General features: G+C 41.6%; 1 protein-coding gene and 1 pseudogene across 1 annotated transcript in view; both read left to right on the top strand.

Moving 5' to 3' along the window:
• USH2A (usherin) overlaps positions 1 to 27445 on the top strand; it is a 987589-nt gene that overhangs the window by 911972 nt on the left and 48172 nt on the right. Inside the window, exons 62-64 of the mRNA XM_075540576.1 lie at positions 7581 to 7808; positions 14740 to 16256; positions 21079 to 21400. Of these exons, the coding sequence (XP_075396691.1) occupies positions 7581 to 7808; positions 14740 to 16256; positions 21079 to 21400 (2067 nt within the window). The remainder of the gene's footprint in view (positions 1 to 7580; positions 7809 to 14739; positions 16257 to 21078; positions 21401 to 27445) is intronic.
• Positions 1661 to 2184, top strand: LOC142437384 (peptidyl-prolyl cis-trans isomerase A pseudogene; annotated as a pseudogene).

Raw genomic sequence — 27445 nt, 5'->3', positions numbered from 1 at the left:
TGCCTTTATTTCCTTGATTGTTGCTGTAGTGTCAGAAATTAGGAACATGTCTACCCACAGTAAGCATTCGATGAATATACATTTAATCAGACAAAGAAGAAAAACAATATATGCAGGAATGATTATCTTTTTAGATGTATTTTAGTACGTTTTGCTAATAATCCCAAACAACCTTGCCAAAGTAAAATTGCTGGATCACAGATTATGCTCATTTTGTTTTGTTAGATCAGAAGTATTGTTTTTAATGTGGCTGATTTGTCACTAAACATTTATTTTTTCATAAAATTAGTACTTTTTCTCTTCTCTCTTGAAAGATGAGTCATTTCAGAACCATTTCCCCCAATTTTAGTGGTAGATAAGCATCATTGTTCATTTTACAACTCTGGTGTTTGCTGTATAAAATAGTACAACCAATTTATAGTTTTCCCTACGTAGGGCAAAAGATTAAGTGTTAAACCACCAACCCAAAGGTTGATGGTTGGAACTCACTCACAGGTGCCTTGAACAACAACCTGGTGAATTATTTCCAAAGGTTCACAACCCTGAAAATCCTACCAAGCAGTTCTAACCTTCATACATAGACTTGCCATGAGTCTGAATTGACTGGAAAGCACCGAACAACAATTGTATGCAAAGAAAATGCCTGTGAATTGAGCCTTCTTTTCTTGCTGTCGCTTTCTCAGTTAACAAAATGAACAAGATGTGGCAATGAGAAGAAGTAGCAGAAAAAGACCCACCCCTTTTACTTATCATTCTAAGTGTTCATGTCTGTTAGAGCATGGTGTTAACATGCACACCGCACCTGCACATGAATACTCGATCGTGCACATTTTCGATGTTAAAGTTACTCTTTAAAGTGATAACAATGGTCCAGGTTGTTGTTGTAGCTGTTAGCTGTCATTTGGACAGTTTCCACTCATGGGACTTGACATGTGACAACAGATCGAAAATAGCCACCGTCTTCAGGATTTATATGGGATATTTGAGTCTTTTTTGGATCTGTTATTTCAATTATTTTGTGGTTTCCCTCTTGGAGGTCTTGGTTAATCAATTTCATCCCTGGAAAACCAATTATGATCGCTTACTAGGTAGTTAGTAATATCACAATTACTTGCAAGGAAGTTATGCAGTTATTGTTGTCAGTTGCTGTCGAATTGCTTCCCTCTCAAAGAGACACGATGTCAAACGGGAAGAACGCTGTTTGGTCCTGCACCACCCGTACATTGCAATCACTGTGTCAATCTGTATCATTCGGGCTGTTCCTCTATTTTGCTGACCCTCTATTTTACCCACCATGATTGGTCCAAAGAGTGGTCCTTCTTGATATGGAATTCATTAGTAGTACCTTGACATCTCTCAAATAAAGCCTAACATTAGTTAGAATCCACAACTAAACATGTCTGAACATCTGTGTACCCTTCTGGATACTTTTATTCCATTTCCCAGTCATCAAAGGTATAGCTCACCTTTTTCAGTCACCTCATCATTATTTTATATGTAGAAGAGGCAGAGGCAAGGGTATGGATGACAACAGATAAATATATCTGCGTGGTAAGACAGGATAGAGGACCTAGTTTCACGGTCAAGTTCATTTATTATAATACGTACATTGGGGCTTTGCAGACGCCGCCGCCTGAATCTGTAGTCTTCTCTGGTCCTGCTGTGCCCAGCCATGGTCAACCCTACTGTGTTTTTCGACAGAGCTGCCGACGGCGAGCCCCTCGGCCGTGTTTCTTTTGAGCTGTTTGCAGACGAAGTTCCAAAGACAGAAGAAAACTTCCGCGCTCTGAGCACCGGGGAGAAAGGTTTTGGTTACAAAGGTTCCTGCTTCCACAGAATCATTCCAGGGTTTATGTGCCAGGGTGCTGACTTCACACGCCATAATGGCACTGGTGGCAAGTCCATCTATGGAGAGAAATTTGAAGATGAGAACTTCATCCTGAAGCACACAGGCCCTGGCATCCTGTCTATGGCAAACGCTGGACCCAATACGAATGGTTCCCAGTTTTTTATCTGCACTGCTAAGACTGAATGGTTGGATGGCAAGCACGTGGTCTTCGGTCAGGTGAAAGAAGGCATGAACATTGTGGAAGCCATGGAGCGTTGTGGGTCCAAGAATGGCAAGACCAGCAAGAAGATCACCATTGCTGACTGTGGACAACTCTAATTAAATGTGATCAGAATTTTCTGTGTTATCTTAAGCACCAGACCGCTCCTGTGTAGCTTGGGAACCACCCTTCTATTCCCAGTGTGCTTGCAGTATCGTGTCATCTTGTGCTCTCACTCCAGCTCTTCGAGTTTCCTTACTCCCCCTGAGTCCAGCTGGAAAGCAGAGTTAAGTTTATGATTATGAAATAAAAGATAAACAATTAAAAAATATGTACATTGGTGATGACCAGAATAAAAACATTTGTCTATCTTAAATAATCACAAATTTTGAAGTAGAGAATATATTCAAGGTTATCACCGTAATCCTCAGAAAACACTCTCATGCAGTATACTGAGTACTGTCCATCTGCTTCTTAATGTGCGTCGGCTGGCATGTTGCTGTGATTAGAAGCGATACCACAATATTGTAAGCACTGAGTCAGCATGGTGGGTAACCTTCAGTGGGGCTTCCAGATAGACAGACTAAGGAGAAGAATCCGGCAGTCTGCTTCTGAAATTGTTACCAGTGAAAACCTTATAAATAACAACAGAACATGTTCTGATAGGGTGCTGCAGTAGGAGTCCCTCGTGTTGAAAGGCCCTAAAAACACAACGTGGGAAAAACTACCTCCTCCAAGTCGAGTAGACTTAATCACTTCGTTAGACTTTATTTCCTGATGCGGCACTGCACACAATGAAAAGAATCAGTTAAAAATATCACTTAGCAACTAGAAAAATATATGTAAAAAGTATAAGTGTAGAAAAAATAAATTTGTCAAAAAATGATGTGGGATACTTGAATATCGATACCATTAGTAAAATGAGCTACTTTGGGTCATTTCCTAAGTTAGCAGTCATATGGTTTATTATCTTAGGAATGACAAATTGAGAAGAATGGCATCACATTCGTTGTCAAAAAAGCACATTTCCATCTCTATGTTGAAGAGCAACACTATCTGTATACCTACAAGAAAGACCAATTGATAAGATGATTATTCCAATTAACACCAATACTGAGCCAAAAAGAACGGAAGATTTTTACCAATTCCTACACTCTGAAATTAATCAGGCATAAAATCCAGCTACACTGATGATTACAGCTGATAAAAACCTAATTCATCCTGAGTGAGAGCCACGAGACTAAGCACCATTTATGTTGTTGAAAATAGATATTTCCAATGATCAAATCATAGGTCTGGTGAAATTCTATCACATGATTTTTGGCATTGCTTCTATCACAGGGAAGTTAGTTTATAACCTGGAGCAGGATGAGTAGATTCCTGAGAGTAACTGAGCTGAGGGAAAATGCACCACAAAGGCCAAAGGGAAATCTTTGGAAAGTGCTGGATCATGGGATCAATAGCTTCAAAGATGACTAAGTTAGGTAGCTTTATGCAGTTTAAATATTTGTGCAGGGAATCTCCCCACACGTCCTTTTATTGACAGCTACAGATCAATGCTAATTTTTGATCATTTTTAACCTACATAAACCTATTGACCCTCTAGCCACCTTTGGGGCACTTCAAGCCATCAAAAATAATCAGAGAAGATGGTGTAAAATTGTCAGATTGCTGAAGATTCCAAATAGTTTCGTGTGTCCCAGGAGCAAAGTGGAGAGGTTAAAATGCAGTTCAAATTGCCAGTAGAAACTCAACTGGCAAAGTGTCCCGGAGTCCTGTCTTCATGCCTCAAAACACGGTGCGCTGGTGTGTAGCCGGACCCTGACCCCCTGATGCATTTACATGAAAGTGTGAGAAAAAAACTAAATCTCACTGGAACTATAAAATTGCAGAGAATGGATCATCTCCTACTCACCCCCCAAAAGGTTTCTTTTTGTTTTCCTCTGTTGCATCATTCTATTTTGAATAATTTGCTGCTTAACGGATTTATCAAATCTGCTTCTGGACTCAAAAATCGGAATGCAATATTGAATATGCACACGGAGTCGCCTGAGACAAAAGGGAAACAAGTGCGACTTCATAGCAGCAATGGGCTCCAACAGAAGAACGATGGTGAGGGTGGACGAGGGCCACGCGGACTGTGTTTCTGGGGTACACCGGGTACCTAGGAGTTAGAATTGACTCAATGGCCCCTGACACCAGCAAGAGGTTTATAGGCCAGGAAGGACAATAGCAGCAATAAACCGCTCAAAAGAAATTGGTAGGCAGGAAGAATGAAGGTAAAGAGTCGAATAATGATAAGGAAGAGGAAGAGAGTAGAGTTATTTGTTCAGTGTCGTCTCCATAAAGGAGAGTGCATGACGGAAGGAGGACAAAGGAGTGGAGGACGGAGTCAGGGGCAGAAGGAGAAGAAAGAAAGGTGAAACAGATGAAAATGAGGGGACGGAAAATTACTTTCCGTGATAGATTTTCCTAGTCAGTGGAACAGAATGCTACATCTCCAAAGGGAGAAATTACGCAAAACATTTAAATTTATAACCATGGTCTGCCAGAAAAAAATATTCAAAATTTAAGGAACATAGCAAATAGCTTAAACAAAAGAAACACGACACAACCCAAACTCCACAGTACGAGACTTTGCCCAAATGTACACGAAATTCTAAAGCCTGTTATTGTAAATTTTAGTGTTGTTGACATACTCAAGAAAGAATGATTTAATTTTTTCCCAACGAGTGTGAAGGGCTATTTTGTCTGTTTTTATTACTATTATACACACACACACACACACACACACACACATGATCTTTACTAAAGATTCAGAAAAAGGCTGGCTATAAGTGAGATTTATTAGTTAAAAGGTGTGTGTTTGCATGTGTATAAGTTTTGGCATAGTTCTTTAGAAAAAGGCAATTACTATAACATGGGGATTTTTCCTCCATGTAAATTTAGGATACAGACATTCTCCTTTATATATCTGTATATGGTTATTTCTCCCATTTAGTGATAAATACCGGACTGGGTTATGAAAAACAACTATTGTAATCATCCCTCATAAGAACACACCTTAAAACCGTTTCTGTGTCGGAAATGCAGGGACTTAGTCTTGAGACCTGCAGGTCATCTTTCTGCATTAGATGGCGGAGGTTTAGAGGCCGGGGCATTTTGAAGACTGCTGCTTTCAAGGATCTGAGCCATAAATGTTTATTAAAAGAATCTATAATGAAATCAGTTTTGTTATTTTTTTAATGGTTGCCTGGAGTGTGTTGGATGACTGAATGCCGGTTGTTAATCATTAAGCACTCATGTTACCAAAAATGTTTGATAGTATTGCCATCTAGGGGCTGAATGGAATTCTCAACCCTGAAATAAACTGTAATTGAGCAGGTGCTCCTATTGACAATATACATATGTTTTTGCTTTATAGCCCACATGCTTTTCATGTTTCTCATGACAAAAGCGATCTCTAAATGTCCCCCAACAGCCTACCTTTTTTTATATATAATCTGTTAGAGGTGATTACTATTTGCTTTGGAGCGTATGCTTTTTTGGCATCTATTACTGGGTATTCTGAACAAAGAATTATTCTTTTTTGCATTATTAATCTTGCCCATGTTTGCCCTATTTCCACAGAAAAGAAATCATTTATCGGAAAAGAATGTTTGTAATCGGAACTTGTAGCATCTTCAGATTTAATATTCATTATGATCACCCTGGTTCTGTACTATATTTATCTAAAAGACCAATCCAATGTTGTGGGGAAATAAGTTTTAAATATTTATGATCTAACTTTTAATATTTTAAAAAAGAGAAATTAGTATTTCTGTAAAATGTGTTTCAGAGTCTGGTCGCTTAGCAAACGTTTAAATATTAAAAGATTTCAAGAGGTTAGCATGTAGTATCATAATGGGACTTATTGAAACAGGAAAATTGACTTCACAAGTTTTTGATAGGTGAAGGAAATTGTAATTTTCTCTGTCCATGTTGAACACATAATAAGAAGCATTAACACAGTTGAAAACTATAGCCAAGACGGTAAGGACTGAGAGTCAAAAAATCTTTCTATGGTGTGCTTTGGTTTCTGTCTAACCAGATGGTTTGAGAAATCATGTACGTGGTTCTATCATTTTGTACTGGATTTTACTCAAAATGATATTTCACTGTCCCCTAATTAAGGAACACCCCCTTGCTTTATCTGATGGTCTTGATAACTGCCCTCAGAAAATAACTCCCTCTTCCCCGTCTCACATGCCCCCTCCCCTGCCCATCAAGAAAAATGGACAATTAAAATCCATCTATCATATTTAAGCATCTAATAAACAAAGCTGATCTCAAACACCATTAAATGTAAATATCTTATTAAACTCGTCAAAACGTCCTCGCAACGAGCCACATCCAATGTGTAAGGCAGGCAACAAAAGGTGCCTTTTCTGGGTTTGCATATTTATGTGTTTGTTTAGTTATGTACGTGTTATTGGTCCACTTGCAAACATAATTCCTATCTGTAAACAGGTATATTCATCCAGCCCAGATGTGGAAAGAGCACCCTGGGGCCTTTCAAAGCATTAGAATTCTGAGCTCCAGTTTAGATTATACAAAATATGCTAAATGTCACTCTTCAAGCAGAAGGGAAAAAATCCAATAGGCTATTTTTTTAAATGCCCTGGTGGCACAGTGGTGAAGTGTTTGGCTACTAACTGACCCTGGTTCAAACCTGCCAGCTGATCCTAGAGAGAAAGAGGAGGCCGCTTACTTCCATAGGAACCACCATGGAGCCGGTCTAGAAGGTCCGATTGAGTCACCGTGAGTCCGACTCGCCTCAACAGCAGTGTGTTTTTAGTATTTGTTCCTTCTTTCCATTTCGCTTGAATCTACAAAGATCAAATTCTCAAAGCTCAAGACATGATTGGTTTTGGAAAATGTCATAGTTTTAGTTTTGTGGCTTTGACTATGTTCACCTGAATGAAAGTAGGAAATCCCCCTGAAGCGCTTTTTGCAGCTATACCCTAGTCCGTCATTGTTATTCTCTTGTGCTTGTTGTCTTGTTTGCATTTGTGAAATAAAACTGCACGCCAAGAAAATGAGAGAGAATTTGAGAGGTGGAGAGGGGCTTATTTATAAACAACCTGTGTTTGGGATTAATAAAAAAATAATTATGGCCACTCTGGATGAATCTCCCAGCCCTTAAGATTAGCCAGGTGGGCAATTATAGTAGTCTCTGCTATGCAACTTCATGCCAAAGATTGCCACCAAGAGTTGGTTGCAGCATTGATTAGAGTCAACAGAGATGTGTTTGTTTGTATGTCTCATCTCTGTGTTGCAAACTCCCAAAAATCAAGGATTCTATCCAACCCATACTCTCTGGATAGTGAATCACACACCACCAGGTAATACATTCTGAGTATCTGTAAAAAAACAGCATTATTTTCTTACTGACGATTCAAAAATAGCTATAGTACTTTTGCTACTGTGAATGACTTTCCAAGGATTATTTACAAGTTCTAAAAGAAAGTTAACCTGACAATTTTCTTACAGGGAACAAGATTTCAATCCCACCTGTTCGGGTTAGAGCCATTCAAAACTTATCACATTGGTATTGTGGCTGTCAACCGAGCAGGAGAAACGGCAAGCCCCTGGACTCTGGTTCAGACCTTAGAATCTTCCCCAAGTGGGCTGAGCAACTTTACAGTAGAGCAGAAAGAGAATGGACAAGCATTGCTACTCCAGTGGTCAGAGCCTGCAAGAACCAATGGTGTCATTAAGGTAATGTCTACTTTCCATATGAACGCGTGCTTATGGTTATCCTGCTAAATAGATGCACTCTGCGACACCATCGCATCACTGTGGAACACCTTTAAAACCTGTGGACTTATCCGTAATGCTTCCTGCAGGCCCTTCATCATAGAAAAACTAGTTCCCATGTGTTATGCATCCAGGAAACCCAATATTCGGCCACACGCTTTCCATGAATATCTTGCTTAATCAACCCTACTAGACTCACAAGGCATGTTGTTGTTAGGTGCCATCAGTCTATTGTCAGCTCATAGGAACCCCACGTAACAGAGTCGACTTCCCTTAGGGTTTACTCGGCTGTCATATTTATGAGAGCAGACTGCCAGTTCTTTGGCCTGTAGCACTGCTAGAGGTACAAACGGCCAGTCTTCCAGCTGGTGGACAAGAGCTTAGCCTGTGAGCCACCAGGCATACAAAGGGAAAGTAACTACCAAAGGCCACATAGAGAAGTGCTCAAGCCAGGAAGTCAAATCTGAGCTGAACTAACTGTAGTCTGTCTGCCTCCTGAATCATCCTACCCAGTTATTTGCTTAAGCCTTACCCAATATGCACTTTGAAAATAGATCACTACATAAAAGGAAGAAGGCATACCTGTCTGCAAACTACTTTATACAGTCACTAGAAATGATCTTATAAATAGCATACATCTCCTCTGGGCTTCACCAGCCTGTGAGCACAAATACAGAAGCATTTCTACTAATTGACCACATCTTGATGCTCTGAGCCCTTGCCTACATGAAAGTAAGACTTTGTCTCCTGCCTGGAGGTCCTCCTTGAGGATGTGCTGACTCGCCTGTCTAACTGTGCTACTTCCTTTACCTCCAGCCTCCTCTGACTCTGGACCTGAGCTTAGGCCCAGCCCAACCTACAGCTCCTATTGACACCCTGCCTTCCACTTACTTATTGTTGCTGTTATCTGCCACTGTGTCAATTCCTCACTCGTGAAAACACTGTGAGCTGTGGTCCACTGGTAGAATCTTCACCTTCCATTGAGAAGACCTGGGCTTGTTTCCTGGCCTATGCACTTCGTGTGCAGTCACCTCACACCTGTCCGTGGTGGCTTGCCGGTTGCCATGATGCTAAACAAGGTTTAGCGACCTTCCAGAAAACTTCAGAGGAGGAAGGGAACTTGATCATCTGCTTCTAAAAACCAGCCAATGAAAACCCTCTGCATATCTCTCTTACTCCTCAAGTGGCAAAGACCACTACATTTATTCAAACATAGCTTAAACTGAGATGTGCCTTTTAACAAATTCCACAAAAACTCTCCTGAGGAGAGTGGCAGAAAGAAATCACATGTGGCGATGACTCAGAACTGTAACCAGCTCAGGTCTTGAAGGCTGCCTCGATAGTTGCTCTTCTGCCTACCTCCAGGCCTGCTTTATGTAGCAGAAACAAGTCTCTCTCCACCAGCCTGCCTCATGTGACAAAGCCAAGCAGCCCCTACCCTAAGGCAGGAAGCTTAAGCCTTAGGCTCTATGACCTGAAAATCTATGCAACAGCCTTAAGGAACACATGAGAAAACAGCCTCTTTCTTTATATCCATCAAAACACTGCTCCTCCTTATTTGTTTCCTGTCCCAGAGATTGCCTTGTCCCAGCATGATTGACATTTGATATATATGTTCCTTTTACCTTCATTTACAATTTACCAAATATTTATTGAGCTCCTACTACATGTCAAGTTCTGCTTCAGGAGTGAACAAGACAGGCAACATTGCTGCTTCTGTAGACCTTACATGTTTGCATGCATGTATGACTGACTGTGTGGGAGTATCTAAAGAGTGGCCGTTCAGAGAGGCACGCAGTAAGCTAGTAAATAAGTAAACAAGAGAATTTCAGACGAATGTTACAAAAAAATTAAACAGGGTAATGAGATTATGTCTGACTCAGGCTATTTTAGAATGGATGATCATTTGAATTGAGTTGACATATGAGCCGAGCCCTGAATGACAAGACAGAATCAGTCATGTGGAGATATGGGGCAAAATGTTCCAGACAAAATGAACAACAAATTAAAGGCCTGAAGCCAGAAATGAACTTGGTATATTCAAGGAAAGGAAAGAAAGCCTGTGTGGATGAAGCTTTGGAGAGACGCAGAGATGGCACCAGAAGAGCTGGGAGAATATCGACAAAAGACAGACTTATTCCCACCTTTACGAGTTGTGATAAGGAGTTCACAATTTATTATAAATGTGAGAAAAGTTACTGAAGACCTTAAGTAAATGGCATGATCAAATTTCTGATTTTAAAAACCAATGTGGACAATATGTGGAAAATAGACCATAAGGAACATTAAAGTTTAGAAGCTATTGAAAATTTTCAGAAAAAAATTGATGGTGACTTGAACTGGGGTAAAATGTGTGGAGGTGGAGGAATATAAGTGGATGGAGATAGAGATGACTCGCATGCTAATGAACTGTGAGTCAGGAAGGGAAAGGAGGCCTTCAGGGTGATTTCTGGATGGGGGCCTTGAGTCAGGAAGCCTGGAACGTGAGCAGGCTGAATAGACAACTAGCCACCTGCTGTTATAAATCTAGAATTCTGTGAAGAGTTCATCACTGAAATATATATTTGGAAAACATTAATAGCTAGGTAATCGTTAAGCCCCCAGTGATGGAGGAGATCATCTTTAAACCAGATGTGAATATAGGTCATGAAAATCAAAGATCAAACCATGGGCACACTAAAATTGGGTGGTCAGCACAAAGAAAAGTCAGCAAAGAGAATTGAGAAGAGTTAGTGATGTCGAAGGAAACACAGTGACTGGGATGAGAAACCTGCTAAAGGCTGCTGAGCAATACAGTGAAATAAGAGCAGTGGTGGAATAGCTGGATTTGGGTGTCCCCATGAGGCAAAGTTCAACAGCCAGCTGGGGTGCTTTCTGAAGAAACAGGGATGGGGGGGTGTGGTGTTAGAATAACGTAGTTCTGAATCTCAGATACCACCATTTGACCAGTTGCAGAAATGAGGACTGCCATTGTTTGGGCGGCTAGTTTTGTTTTACACACACACACACACACACACACGCACACACACACACACACACTGTTTCCCATTCTTATTGTATTCCTTTAGAAAAAAACATAAGATGGGGTTGGAGATAAAAAAATGAGGAGCTGATACTAAGGGCTCAAGTATAAAAAATGTTTCGAAAATGATGATGGCAACATATGTACAAATGTGCTTGACACAATGGATAGATGGATGGATTGTGATAAGAGCTGTAAGGGCCCCAATAAAATGATTTTTTAAAAGAAAGAAACTGAAGTTGGATAATAGATTTAGGATCACAGATTATGTATTCTAACTATGAGTTTAGTAAAAAATATCAGATCAATCTCCCAGCAGTAGATCATTTTTCAAGCCATATATGTATATAATCAGGGGGGAGGGGAGCATAAGATGTAAGTGGAGCTAGTGCAATTTTGGTTGCATGCATGTTATAGGTGTCCCATGTTCGGGAGAAGCATGGCTTTATAAAGTTATAAAGGGGCTGAAGGGAGAAAGGGTAGACTGTGATGGTTGATGGTCTGTGTCAACTTGGCTTGGTCATGATTCTCAGTTTTAAGTAGTTAGCCTATATTGTGTGATCTAAGTACAGTTTCCTTGCTGGTGTGGCCTCCGTTCAGTACCTCTGAATGATCTGGCAAAAGTCACCCCTTCTTGATCCTGCACATGACTCATCAGCCAGGGACCTCCAGATGTTGGCATGTGAGTCAGTAGACATCCCCATGACATGCTGATTTGGGCTTTTGTCAGTTCCTACAATCATGTGAGTCTGGAGAAGCTTCCAAATTGATGCCTGACTCCTGGATTTGAGACTTCCCAGTCTCCATAACTATATGAGCCATTTCTTCCAAATAAATCTCAATCTCTCTCTCTCTTTTTCTGGATAACCTAGCCCCCAAAACAAACCTTCTAAATAAAAGCTCAATAAAATTAAAGTGTGTGAGCTTCCTGAGTTTATAATACTGTAAATATTGTTACCTTTACATACAGGGAAGGTAACACATCCTCAAGACAACACAAGCTTTGCATTTAGAACCTCCACAAACTCTCCTGTAAGTGCTTTCTCTAGCTTTGCCTGGTTCTGATTTGTAGACCATAAGTAGAATAGCTTTTTGTGCACTCTGTGTGCTTTTCTAGTTATGTTAAAATTGGGTGCTATAGTTTTCCATTGACTTTAATTACAAGATAGGATGCTACTAAGCGACATCCTAAGTGATCTCCTGTTTTCCAACATATTCTTATTTGCCTCCATAATACACAGCATTGAAAGTCATGAGTAAATCAAGTTGATAGATAACATTAACCATCACAACATGATTGATTCACTACCCACCTGGTAGAACTCAATCTACAGTTCTCATCCTCCAAGGTCAATCTAAAAAATCCTAACCCCTAAACACATGGTTGGTTTTCCTGGCAGGTCAGCCCCCATTTTATGACTATGGAATGTGGTTAACCCCACCCTGAGCCATCTCAGGACCACAAACTATTAGGTGTGGCCCAAAAGGTCCACCGTGAATAACAAAGGTGTTCCCATCAAAATCCAGTGGTTCAGAGGTTATTTTTCATGATTCAGACAGTGGTTAAACCTGCTCTTTGGGATAGGCAAAATTTCTTACTACATGCATGAATACAGGTGATAAGCCATGAGGGGAGGCTTCATATATTGCTTCCATTTTCTGAATAAATATGTGACTATGCCACCAACCAGCTAAGCAGGAAGAAGAGAAGAGGGTATGTGCGATAGTTTATTGTGCCAGCCTGGCCGATAAACACAAGTAGGATTAACTGAAGGGCAGAGGGATAAATGGCTCGGTGAGCCTCACCTTGCTTGTTCTGTGCCTCAGTTTAAAGGGGTACACTACCTGTGGAATGCCTAGCCTGTGGACTGTGTCACTGTAAGTTGAGGTCCCTTTAAGCCCACATGATTGGAATGTTCATCTCTGGAGCTGGGGACTGAGACAGTTGATGACAGTTGGGGACCTGCCTTGCTGTTTGCTGCCTGGGTATACATAGCCCAGCTCTCTCTACAGAAGGGGACTGGCAACTGGCGGCTCTCAAGCCTTAAAGGACTGCTAGTGTCTCACTGCTTTATAATTTAACTGTATTATCTTGTATTTTATATCTTGTAATTTCTTGTATTATCTATCTGTATATAATTTAACGGTTCATTTCTTGTATTATATATCTATCTTTATAAATACATTTATATATAATTACTAGCAATCTGGTTTGTGTCTCTAGAGAACCCTGCCCAACACAGTATGTCACCAACCAATTGAATAATAAGAAGAGAATCAACTAGAGGGTATGGGTGGGACAAAAACAAAAGGTATGAAAGAATGACTTTGGCAAATGAGACAGAATGTCTGAATGGGGAATAGAGTAGGAATACAAGTTGATAATCATCTATTTAAGATTTTTGGTAAGAAATTTAAAATGAGATAAGTCAGCCTGATTATATATTTTCTCCAAACCAGCTAAGAATTGGGTAGAGCTAGGGAGCTGGATCTAACACAAGTGAGAGGTTTGTCAGCTGAAAATCGTAGGCAATAAGTGGGGAGAAGGGAGGGACTTAATTATGGAAGCATGATATTTGATTATGGAATATAAATTGTATCAGAAGATACCTTTCCTAGTTCTCTTTCCCCAAGGGCATGGCCTTGCCCTGGGCTCTCCACCAGGGAAACTGCAATGCAAGCTAGGAAATGTCGCAGGCTTCGGGGCTGCTTAATCTTCAGTAGCACTAATGCATATCAACAATAGGTATAGTCAAGTTTAAGCTTCTCCAGAAACTACTTGTGGGAATGTTTCAAACCAGGTGTGCTTCTGCAGAGGGTCTGCGGTGTGTCTGTACCTCCCTCGAGACCCCCGGCTGTGCTCAGCGAGTCACTGCTGTGTACAAGAACGTGTCAGAGTTTCTCAGGAAATGAGAGGCAAGCCATTCACAAACGTCCGCATTGCAGTTACTTTCTTCCCATTTTTCACAAGGAACAGAATAATTCAGGGATAAAAACTTACTCTGCATTTCCATAAGGAGCATTCAGATTACTCTCACCAGCACGAAAGAATACTTTGCCCCATACAGACAATCAATTCTCCCCTGGCTTACAAGAGAAAACAAGGTAGTTTTGTTTACCTATTTGTTTCATCTTTTAGTAATCAGAGTTTACATTATATACTCAGATAACAATATTTAAAATAATTATTAATATATATAACCATATAACTGAGTGTATTAATGTTTATAAATTTTACTTATAAATAACTTTATAAAATGCATTGAGTTTATTCATGAATTTCTAAATATTATATTGTAATTTATATGATAAATATTATACTTCATTACATACATACATGTAATGTATGCACACACAGGGGCAGGTTTTCAACCCTGATGTCTTATTATAAATGATTAAACCCTATAATCCCATTCCCCAGCTATTGTGGAGGGAAATGGACAATCTACATAGGTCCTAGTTGAATTCATTACTTTAAAAAGTAAAATGAGAAGAAATCCCATGAACACTGTTAAGTTAAAGAATTGGGATCCATAACCCTTAGTTTATATAAAAATGCTGTTATTATCCAAGTTAGAGAAAGACTTGGGAGGGCGGGGGTTACACAGAAAGAGGCAGGAAGGGAAGAGAGGGGGGAAGGGAAGGAGGGAGGAGAGCCAAAGGGAAAAGGACGGAGAGGAAGGAGAGAGGAAATGAAGGTGAGTATGATGCAGATCTTCGATGCACTGGCAAAAATCACGTGACCACATTGAATCTCAGAAGGGTCTTCTGGACTAGGGTCCCCAAGAGTAGGCATAAGTAGGGGAAAGGGTTTGCCGACACCAGGAAGGTTTATGGCTCCAATCATTCTCTTTGCTTCCCTTCTTTCAGAAGTATAACATCTTCAGCGACGGTATCCTCCAGTACGCGGGGCTGAGCCGTCAGTACCTCTTCCGTCACCTGCACCCCTTCACTCTCTATACGCTGACCTTGGAAGCCTGCACGAGCGCAGGCTGCGCGCACTCCGCCCCCCAGCCCCTGTGGACAGATGAGGCCCCTCCCAGCTCTCAGTTGGCTCCCACCATTCAGTCTGTGGGGCCCACGAGCGTGGAACTGAGCTGGTCTGAGCCAGTTAACCCAAATGGAAAGATAATCCGCTATGAAGTGATTCGCAGATGCTCCGAGGGAAAAGGTTGGAGGAACCAAACAATCCAAGCAAATGAGAAAACTGTTTTCACTGAATATAATACTGAAAGGGGCACGTTTATGTACAATGACACCGCTTTGCAGCCATGGACGCGGTATGAATATAAAATCAACGCCTGGAACTCAGCAGGCCGTAGCTGGAGCTCCTGGAATGCCGTCAAGACAAAGCCAGCAGCCCCGGAAGGCATTTCCCCACCTGAGATAGCCTACGTGTCCGGGCATCCCCGAAAACTGCTCGTTACCTGGAGCGCACCAGAGCAGTCTAATGGTGTCATCCAGTCCTACGGGCTTCGAAAAAACGGCATGCTCTATCCTCACAGCTTTGATGCTGGGACTTTCAATTACACCGATGAAGAACTACGTCCATTTTCTACATACAGTTATGCGGTCATAGCCTGCACAAGTGGAGGCTGCTCCACCAGTGAGCCCACCAACATCCAAACCCCCGAGGCTGCTCCAGAAGGGGTCCATCCTCCGGCTCTCCGGGTCATCAGTGCCTCTCAAATTAATGTATCTTGGCTACCACCGTCAGATCTAAATGGAAAGGTCACTAAATATCTACTTAGATCCGATGATAAGGTGTATCATACTGGGCTGGGCCTCTCCACGCTGGTTTCTGAACTGCAGCCTTACACTCAATATAACTTTTCCCTGGTGGCCTGCACCAATGGAGGGTGCACAGCTAGTGTGTCCATGTCTGCCTGGACATTGGAGGCCCCACCAGAGAACATGGATGCTCCAAGACTGCAAGTCACGGGCTCAGGATCAATAGAAATCACCTGGAAAGCTCCAAGAAACCCAAATGGCCAAATCAGAAGCTATGAACTTAGGAGGGATGGAGCTATAGTATACACTGGACTGGAAACTCACTATCAGGATTTTACTCTCACGCCAGGTGTGGAGTATGGCTACACAGTGACTGCCAACAACAACCAGGGTGATATTTTGAGCCCACCTATTAAAGCTCGAACCAGCCCCTCAGCACCCTCAGGGATGAAGCCTCCAAAACTGAAGCCCAAGGATCTTCAGGAGATCTTAGTGACTTGGGACCCTCCAGTGAAGACAAATGGCAACATTGTCAACTATACCCTTTATATTCGGGAGCTGTTTAAAAGAGACACAAAAATCATACACGTAAACACAACTCAAACTTCTTTTGGTGCACAGACATGCATAGTAAACCAACTACAGCCATTCCACAGGTAGGCTACTAACTCTGAGAGCAAACCACTGGCATAGCTATTGTATTAACACTCGGGCAATTCTAATGGCAACTGTAAATGTAAGATAGTGTGTTAGACGGGGTTCTCTAGGAAACAAAACGACACTTATGATTTTAAATAGATGATAGATAGAAAGATAGATAGATAGATAGATAGATAGATAGATAGATAGATAGAAGAGCTAATTAGTCCACAGAGCAGTACAAATGGCCCAGTTCAACTCACTTCCGTGAGACAGTTAATGTACTAGCAGCCCTTCAACTCAACAAGGGCTGCTGGGTGCAAGTCAAGGAAGAAGGCAGCTGAGTCTTCTGTAGAGCAATACAGGTAGTCCGGCAATAGGCAGCAAACAGCAGGGCATGTCACCAAGAGTCAGCCAGATGACAAGGTCAGACAGTCCCCAGATCAAATGATATATACACCAGCAGTGTGGTGAAGCAGGTCTCAAAGGAATTTTAAACGATAGCAGTGCGGTCCATGGCTTGGGTGTCCCACAGGCAGTGTAGCTCACAAGTTGAGGCAGAGAACTATCTAAGGCAGCCACACACTGGTCTGATCATCAGAGAGCAAGAGACAGAAAGGAAAGGCTCTCTAGGTCATTCATCTCTTTGCCCTTCAATTAAACTGCAACCTTATTAATTCCCACATGTGTTTATTGGCCAGGTTGGCACAATAAACCTTCCTATCACAGATGGAATGAAATACCCCAACACCGTCCACTTAACCACTGACAGTAAATGAAGCACACTCCAGTGGCACTAGTTTGCATAATTGTCATAGTGTGCATAATTTCTGGAGAGAAGAATGTCTGCAGGTGACATTTTGAGGGTCAGTCTTTCAGAAATGCTTGTGTTCAACTGGATATCTGAAACAAAGAGTGCAGACATGGGTCAGTTACCTGAGTCTAATCCTTTCTGGAAGCCTGAAAGCCTCTGGAGAGTTCTAAGACCCAGGGAATAAGGAAAATGAAATACTATTTTTTTTTAAAAACTCCAAACTCACTGCCACCAAGTCAATGCTAACTCATAGCAACTCCCTGTGGGTTTCTGAGACTGTAACTCTTTACAGGAGTAGAAAAATAGGGCCTTAAAAGATGTTATAAGAAGAGCCGTATGAGCCTCCAATAAAATTAGATAGATGATCGATAGATAGATAGATAGATAGATAGATAGATAGATAGATAGATAGATAGATAGATAGATAGATAGATAGATAGACAGATAGACAGATAGACAGATAGACAGATAGAGATGTAGATATAATCAGTGAACATGACCTTCATCTAGTCTCTGGGATGTTTTATAAAAGACAAGAGGCACAGAAACATAGACAGAGGGGAAACAGCATGTGACAATAGAGTTAAGCTGCAGCTATAAGCCAAGAATACCTGGGGCTACCAGAAACTAACTAACTCTCTCTCTCTCTCTCTCTCTCTCTCTCTCTCTCTCTCTCTCTCTCTCTCGCTCTCTCTCTCTCTCTTTCTCTCTCTCACACACACACACACACACACACACACACACACACACACGGATCAATTCCTAAACTGTTTACAGAGGATATGGTCCTACCACACATAAAGTTAGCCTTCAAACCTCAAGAATGTGAGAAAATAAATTTTGTATAAGCTATTAGTTTGTGTAAGCTATTTTGAGCCAGAGTTGGATTGAGCTAAACTATGTCTTAAAGAGAGCTTTTCTTATTGGACCCAGCATTTCTTCCAGGGATACTGAGGCTGCTCTGAATACATTTCCTCACCACACCCCCTTAGAATTCTCCCAGCCCTGCTCCAAGGATTTCCGCGGATGGTGCCATCGTGCCAGCTCAGATATTCCCAATAATTCTCTCTGGACTTTCACCTTGCATGAGAGTGCAGGTCTCCATACAGAGGACTCCTGCCATTGCTTAAAGAACCGCTTAGTGGTTTCCTCATCACATTTTAAGTCTGGTAGATCCCACCGAGAGGAGGAAAACAAGACATTTTTGCTTACAATTTAATAAAAGCAATAGAATCTCTTTAAAAAGATGAGATGGTGAGATTGTGTTGATTTTCAATCTCCATAAGTAAACAGCTGTTATTGTAAACTTGTAATATCTAGATTAGGTACTTCGACTCTCTGATATCTAGGGCTGCTTAAATTAAATATTCATAGCCCTGTGCATCTACTCATGATAATTGCCTAAGGTTGTATTAAATATGAAAGGGTCAGGGGCAGTTCTATCCTGTCCTTTGGAGCACTGGTATCGACTGGGTGACAGTGAGTTTGATTGGTTTTGGATGTCCCCAGGGCTCCTTACCTAGTAAATAAATAGCTCTAAATAAAAAAATAGATGAATGAATGTGAAAGGACCCTGATGACATAGTGGTTATCCATGGGCTGCAGTACTAAAGATCAGCAGTTCAAAACCACCAGGTGCTACGTGGGAGAAAGATGGAGTTTTCTACTCCTATAAAGAGTCACAGTCTTGAAAACTCATAGGGGCAGTTTTATCCTGTCCTGTACGGTCTCAATGAGTCAACATCAACTCAGTGGCAGTAGGTGAGTAAGTGAAATATTCATGGTCCTTTGCATCTAGTCATGAAGATTATTTAAAGAATTAAATATGAAACAGTTATGAAAACTTCTACAGAAGTCCTAAGCCACATGCTGTGCATATGAACTGGCTTTTACCTTGCGCTGATTTATGGCATGAAAACAGCCCACCTTGACTATAGAACTATACATCTTACGCTGACTCCTCTTGACCTGACTGCTGCCTGAAGTTTTGTCCCCTTTGAAATCATTATTCAAACATGTTTCTAGAAAACACTAGGCTCTTCCAGATGTGTGAGGTATATTTTTCACAGGCTGAGAAAACATGTTTGGTTTATCTGAAAAACCCAGTGATGGTCTTTAAAGCTTTAAGCTCTTTAGTGATTTTTAAGAGTAGTGTCTTTTTATTATTAATTCTAATTATTTATTATTTATATAAATAACATTAATGATATGAACAGACTATAACCACAAAATCACTTGGATTGAAATTTGGAATGTGTATTAGTTACCAAAAAACAACAAATCTCTAACTAAACTCACTGCCATCAACTCAGTTCCATCGAATCAGACTCATAGCAGCCTCCGGGACAGAACAGAACTACTCCTGTGGGTTTTTGAGACTGTAAATCTTTATGAGAGCAGAAACCTCATCTTTCTCCTGCAGAGCAGCTGGTGGTTTTGAACTGCTGACATTACACTTAACAAGTCAACATGTAACCCACGATGTCACCACGGTTCCTGTTAGTTACCTAGGGCTGACAAAAATGTACAAAAGCTGTGGCTCATAAAGCACAGAAATGTAGCATCTTAAATTTTGGAAGCTGGAAGCATAAACTCAGGTGCGATATGACCATGTTCTCTCAGCTTTGGTCGCCCCAGTTTTTCTTGGCTTGCAGCTGGGGCAGCTCTGGTTGTGGTTGTGGCTCGATGCCATTGAGTAGGCTGTGACCCTGTGCATAACGGAAGAAAACACTGCACAGTCCTGCGCCATCCTCACAATTGTTCCTATGCCTGAGCCCATCCAAACAGCATGTCCTCCCGGGACTGGACTATGTCCAAAAGTATAGAAGATGAAGTCTTGCCATCCTTGGCTCTAAGGGGCACTCTGGTCGCACTTTTTCCAATACAGATCAGTTTTTCCTTTTAGAAACCCATGGTACTTTCGAGATTCTTCTCCCACCTCAATTCAAATCCATCTTTTTTTTGTTACATTCTTCCTTATACAATGACCAACTTTCACATGTATATCATGCAATGGAGAATAGCATGGCTTGGGTCAGGAACACTTTAGTCCTCAAAGAAACATCTTTTCTCTTCAATACTCTAAAAAAGTCTTGTGCAGGAGATCGCCTAATGCAATACAAATTTTTATCTCTTGCCTGCTGCTTCCAGGAGCAGCATAAGTTTATTACCATGCTGCTTTCCTCTGCCTGTATTTCTTTATCTCTTCTCCTCTTTTGTAGGTCATCACAGAGATCACATTAAGGTCATGTTCACTATAAGGCTGTAGTTTTAAAGACAGCCACATTCACAGGGACCCTAGGTTAGGACTTCAACATGATTTTGAGGGACGCAATTCATTCTATAACATGAATCATATAATTTCCTGGTCTTTTTTAAGCCTGATTCATATTTAACAAACACTGTCAATAGCATGACCCCCACATGGTCCACAGGAAGAAGCAGCCTGGGAATCACTCCTTCTGGATAGCAGAAGGAGTCTTAACCAGAAATTATAAACCACTGAAAATAATTCTGGAAATTAATAATCCCTCTATGAATCCTCAAAATTGATTTCATGAAATTGCTTAGAGTTCAGATCTGACATGCACAAACATAGATTTGCTCCCCAGTAAACTGGAAACCACATCATGGGGCTCCGCTCTTCAAAGACAGCTGAGTAAGGTGCTGCATTGGTGACTCCGAGGAGATGGTCCTGAGAGGAGATGGAGGGAGAGCAGAAGAGGGAGTGACGGACTTACAAAGGAATACTGCTGTGGTGGTTGTTAGGTACCAAAGATTCACAGTGACCCCATGAGACAGAATAAAATGATCCAGAAAGTCTTCTGGTTGTCTGTGCCATAATCTTTGTGGAAGGAGATGACCAGATATTTCTCTTGTAGAGACACGGGCTTCAGCTGGCCACGGGGACTCTTGATATACAAATAACAGTTCTATTTTTTTCTGAATGCCCTTTGGCTTTTACATATTCTTCCCATGAAAATCTATTGTGCTGCTAACAGTCATTTCTGCCTTGTGTCCTCCAGGTATGAGGTCCGCATTCAAGCATGCACCATGCTAGGATGTGCATCTAGCGACTGGGCATCCATAGAGACTCCTGAAGCTCCACCGCTGGTGCAACCTGCTCCTCACCTCGAGGCACAGATGGCTCCTGGAGGATCCCAGCCCGCCATTTCTCTCTTGTGGACGGGACCACTTCAGCCAAATGGGAAAATTTTATACTATGAATTGTACAGAAGGCAAATAGTGGCACAGCTTGGACAGTCAAATCTGGTCCTAACCTATAATGGAAGTGCAAGCTATTATCTTGATTCAGAACTTTTGCCTTTCACAGAATATGAATATCAGGTAAGAAATGTATATCATCAACCATTGAAACTTAAATGTATGCATACATCAGTGCCTGCCTGTAAAACCTGATTAAAATTTGAAGAGTCACTTCAAGAAACATAGAACTTATGAATTTGGGCAATATTCTTTAAAAAAATTTTAAGTAGTAAATGAAGTAATGATGACCATATTCATTTGCCTTCTATAGTGTCTTGGTTCTTGATCCATGTGGTATATTATTGCTATTTTATGTAGATGTAGGTAAAGTGTATTACTTATTGTTGAAATGATGTCTAGTGTTAACCATCCCGGGTTGGTATTGCCTTAGTAGGAGATGCTGCTTGTTAAATAATCACTTTAAAAGCAACTCTTCATTCTACCAAGACAGAATATAGTCTGATGATAAGCAACCTCAACCCGGGCGCTCAGCGTCTGGAGGAAACCATGAACCTTTCCACAGGATGAAGTAAATTTTGAAATAGGACAGTCTGAAAAACAGGACTTTGCATGCCTCTAACAATCCAAGAAAGGAGTCCCTCGCTCACTGCCATCGAGCTGATGCCAACTCATGGCAACCCTGCAAAACAGGGCAGAACTGCCCCTGCAAGGTTCCAAGACTGTAACTCTAATTTATGGGGGTAGAAAGCCTCGCCTTTCTCCCATGGAGTAGCTGGTGATTTTGAACTGCTAACTTTGCAGTTAGCAGCCCAACACGTAACAGCGATGCCTTCAGGGTTCCAAAAAAAGGAAGCCCTGGAGGAGCACATGATTAGGCGCTTGATCACTGAACAAAAGGCTGTCTGTTGAAACCCACCCAGTAAAGCCTTATGAGAATGGTCTGGTGATCTGCTTCTGACTTGAAAACCTTCTGAAATAATCTGACTGCATGTGGGCGGGTCCCCATGAGACAGAATCAACTTGATAGCAACTAACAACAAAGCCAAGGATTCAAAAATAGCATTCTGAAAATGTATTTATAAGTGGTAGGGAACTCCGTTTAGGTAGATGTGATTTGGTTCCATCAGGAGAGTCCATTCACGTTCCTGTGGTTGGTAACAGCAGGCTCATTGCCCATCTTGGAATGTGTTTTCCCATCTGAACCTTTTTCTCAGGCTGGGTGGGAGTGTCAATCAAAGGTTTCGCTGTTACCTAGCCAAGTGGTGGGCACAGGTGTCTCTCTCAGTTCCTCTGATTTTCCTGGGGCTTGATATTCTCAGCAGAATGACTCAAAATGAAAGGGGGGCAGGGGTGGGGGGAAACTAAAGGTGAAAAGTCCTGATGAAATATCCCTAACTTCAATCTAAAAGTTTCCCTAAATCCCAGTGGGGTATTGAGCATGGCTCTTCAGTTATTCCTCTAATTCCATAGCCTTTTTGCTTCAGTCGGATTCTGTTTCTCTATCTCTGAGTGAAATGAAGTAAGTTGATGAATGCCCGCTCTCTCTCAGTGCCAGGCACAAGGTCAAGTTAAATTGCCTAAAAGCAAAAGCTGAGTCTTAAGAAAGTTTACCATAACCAGAAATAATAAAATCACTACACAGCAGGAGTATCATGTCAAACTAGTATCGTGTCAAATGAGTATTAAAATTACATGTAACAATTTAAATGTGAGAGATGATGATTTAGGCCAATAATGGATAGGATGAATACCACAATGAAGATAGTAATGATTGAAAATAGAAATAGAATCCTGAGTAGTTTGAAACCACAAGCAGATGTAATCCCACAATATCTATTTCCAATTCCAAAACTAAAAATCTTTAAAATGCAAAAATTTTTGTTTTTATTTAGTTGTTAGTGTTTTGTTTGGTTTTGGGGGTGTTTTGTTTTTGTGGTTTTTTGGTGGGGTGTGCAAAACCTGTTCTGAACAGACCTGGGGCTGCTTACAGTATTTCTTTATTCTACTGAATAAGATGATCTGTATGTTTCTATGCAGATAGATTGTACTTCTTTATGATATAGTTACCCAGATCCTGCTGAGGATGTTGTAAAATAAGCAATATAGTACATGCATTGAATTATCTTTCTAAAATCTGGAAACCAAATAGTTTCAACAGCCACTAGGTCCCAAGCATTTCAGATAAAGAGTGAGGCGTATGTCATGAAGGAACAAAACATCTATTGATGCCAGAGTTGGGGACAGAATACTGTTAGAAACAGGCTGTACATTGGTGGTCTTCCTTTTGTTCTGTTGTCAATTATCTGTACTGAGATGGATCACCTTCTCAAAGACCCCTCTACCCTCAATTATCTAGTCTTCTTTATGACAAAACTAGAATGACACAGTGCTTCTTTGGCATCGTGTTGTATCATTGGGTTAAATAATTGGCCATATGATCAGCAGCTTTCTCTTCTCACTTTTCAACTGCTGTTTGGTTCTGTCAAGTTGATTTTCAATTCATGTGACAGAGTGGAACTGCCCCATAGAGTTTTCTGGGCTGTAATCTGTGCAGAAGCAGATCTGTGGGTTTGTCCCCAGCAGAGCCGCTGAGTGGGTTCAAGGGGCAACCTCTCTGTTATTAGCTAAGTGCTTAACCACTGGGCCACCAGTGCTCCTTTCTTGGTTTTCTAAGGAATGTCAGACTCGAAGTAAATGTCATGCCTCTAGTCCGATTGCTCACCAGGAAGGACCATGAGTAATAACCCACAGCCAAACTCATCGAGCTCACATTGATTTCCCAGCAACCTTATAGGACAGAGTTGAACTGCCCCATAAGGTTTCCAAGGCCATAAACCTTTACAGAAGCAAAGGACCGCATCATATCTTTCTCCTATAGAATGACTGGTGGAGTCACATAGAAACCTTTCTGTTCTCAGGCAAGCACTTAATTGCTGTGCTACCAGAACTCCTACCAGCAACCAAGAGCTCACATTTCAGAGAGGAAGCAAGCTAGATGTAGGGTGTGCTGACTTTTCTGTGACCCTTACACTTAGCTCCATGCCCTACTCCTGGTTCTAGATTCATTCTATCCCAAAGGGAAGCAGGTGATGTGCATAACAAACCGATTTCATATGTGTATTTACTAGATAACCCCTTGTTATTTCAGGCCAAGAACAGACAACAGAAAAGGGGCGTAGGGGAACTCTAGCCTGTCAGCTCAAAATCCAAGTACTTACAAAAAGGAATATTTTGAAAATTACAGGTTAAATACTGCGGTTGTTCTTGTCTTTAGGTACCATCAAGTCAGTTCAGACTCATAGGAACCCTGTGTGTACGACAGAACTAAACACCACCCAGTCCTGTGCCATCCTCACAATTGTTTTTTATGTTTGAGCCCATTGACGCAGCCACTGTGTCAATCCATCTTATCCAAGGTCTTCCTCTTTTTTCCGCCCTACGACTTTATTGAGCATGATGGCCTTCTCCAGGGACTCATCTCTCCCGACAACAAAGTACATGAGACTAAGTCTTGCCGTCTTTGCCACCAGGGTGCCCTCTGACTGCACTTCTTCCAAGGCGGATGTGTTTGTTCTTCCGTCAGCATGCTGCAAAGGGTACTGTTATACTGAATTTATCCAGTCTGTGCCGGTGATGTCCGTAGAAACCCAAGCCTTCCGCCATGTAATCAATTAAAACTCAGGATGCCCCTATAGAACAGAGTATAACTGCCCCATAGGGTTTCCTATGCTTTAAGTCTTTACAGAATCTGTTGACTGCCCCATTTTTCTCCGACAGAGCGCCTGAGGAGTTCAAACCACCAACCTTTCAGTTAGCAGCTGAGCAGTCAGCGACTGCACCACTAGGGTTTTGTGAGTCAATAGGGCCGAACCAGTCCAAACCTCGCGTTGATTCCTATTCATGGTGACCATATAGGACAGAGCAGGATTACTCCTTAAGGATTTCTAAGACTGTGAATCTTTACAGGAGCAGACAGCCTCTTTTTTCTTCCCTGAGTGACTGATGGGTTTGAACCACCTGCCTTGAAGTTAGCAGCCCAACAGAAAATCCAGTGTTCCACTAGGGCGACATTGTGTCTCTATAGATATTGAATTGTCCTATAATTATCCTTTAAGAAGTGGTGTATTAAGATTTCCCTTTAACAAAAGAAGTTTTTTTTCTCTCTCTCTCTAAGATGAGTTTGCATCACTCACAAATCCAGCACAGGATTACTGCATCGGCAAGTTGCCTTTAAGAAAACACAACCATTGCCTGGACACATTTCTCACCTAATATCCAGTAATAATTCCACTCTTCTGCAAAGGAAGTAATCCATGTGTGCATATTAGACAGTGCCCAGAGGTGGGTAACTATTAATTGGAAGGATTTGATGACCTGAGATGGGTAAGGCCATTACCACGTGCCAGCAAAGAATCAGAGCTACTCCCTAGCTCTCCCCCACAGCCAGACATCACTGAATCCACTTCTGTGTTTGAGTTGTCATTGAAGGCAATTGCTAAAATTTGGACAGAATTTTCTTGTCTAAATTAGATCACTAGACCAATTGGCTAGAATTAGGACTCTATATTAAAAGGATGGAGGGTGGAAAGTTCTGATGGGCAGAAGGGTCAGGTTCTATCTGGAAAAAGAGTAGTACTAAAAGCAGAGCGAACCACTAGAGAAGACTACAGAACCTCCACTGGCACTGCAAACAAGGTGCTGAGACCACATTAACCTCCTCGGGCTGCACGGGGAGAAGAACCCCTCTCCACAACTGTCCAAGGTGGATGCTACAAAGAAGAGGTCAGACAAACCTGCAGCCTCCACCTTTCACTGTGTTCCTCCCCTGGCATGCTACTTCTCTAGTGGTTGGTTTGCAAATTTGAATAATAGTCTTCCTAGCAGGTTATTATCTTATCACTGACAGCACGGTACTTCTAGATAGATTTTGAAATGTCCTTTTGGTCAATGCACGGGACACGATTCCTCTTCAGTTTTTCATTCTCAAGATAGTAAACCATATTATTGTGAGTTTTAAAATGGCCCGAAGCAGCTCATTTTAGCTCACTAATTAATTCCTAGGTGTGCTCGTCTGGATAGACTAGAAAAACAAAATTCAAAAACACTCATATTTTATGAGATTTTTATACATTGAGCATTCCAACCCAGTCCAGTGCAAGCCCGTAAGTCTAACATTAGCCCATATGTCTGACATAGATCTACAAAGTCTTCCTGAAACTCACAAAACACACACAATGGTGCTGAATGCAGGAGGAAAGCCAAATCAGTGAATGTGTAAGCATCTCAGCGCTGCCAGGGGTCCACCCAGCTGTTCCAGCACCCAGGGCTGCATCAGGGTAGGTCCATGTGGCTTCTCTTCAAGGATGTCTCACAGGAAGCTGAGCTGTCTTGTCAGCTGAAGCAGAGAACTAGTTAAGGCAGCCACACACTGGTCCGACCACCAGAGAGCAAGAGACCAGAAAGGTAGGGCTTGCCGGGCCATGTACCTCTCCACCCTTCAATTAAACTGCCCATTCCATGAATCCCACAAGTGTTCATTGGCCAGATTGGCACAATAAACCTTAACTGTCACACTAGGTTAGGATATTGATCTTTATATGTTGTGGGAACTAGAACCTGAAGAGAGTGCATGAGGACAAATTCTCTATGCTCATACAGTAAGCCACCTGGGAGGCCAGGGCATTCGGAGACGCATTCCAATCTCATGCTCCCAAGTGAAAGTTATTTCTCACGATGTCCCCTGTAAACATGCCAATCTTAAGGTGCTTGCAACTACATAGTTGCCACTATACACACTTGAAGGTTGATGCTTGGAGGCTACTTGCCTGAAGGGTTTCTGTCATCAAGCAATCAGACCCTGTTGTCTGACCCATCCTTATTAGGGCCTACTCCCTTCTGATAAAAATCATAGATTATTCCCCTGGAGAAGAGCCCAGAGACACCCACGGTTGAGCCAGCTCAGAGACAAATAAGGTTGGGTCACCATCTTAACTCTGGAAGCCACCCATCTTGTTACATATGTGCTGTCTTGTCACATGTATGTGTCTAGTACCTCCCCTTCCTATTTGCATGTATACACCTTTATCATTCCCCTCCTGTTACATGTAGGTCTCTAATAGAACCCCTTCTTGTATGTATGTGCTAACTGTGTCCTGCATACTCCAG

Source organism: Tenrec ecaudatus, chromosome 1 (genome assembly GCF_050624435.1).
Source record: "Tenrec ecaudatus isolate mTenEca1 chromosome 1, mTenEca1.hap1, whole genome shotgun sequence".
In the NCBI taxonomy this organism is placed as follows: domain Eukaryota; kingdom Metazoa; phylum Chordata; class Mammalia; order Afrosoricida; family Tenrecidae; genus Tenrec; species Tenrec ecaudatus.
The sequence above is the reverse complement of the archived record's forward strand: the minus strand, read 5'-3'. Positions and strand labels throughout refer to the sequence as shown.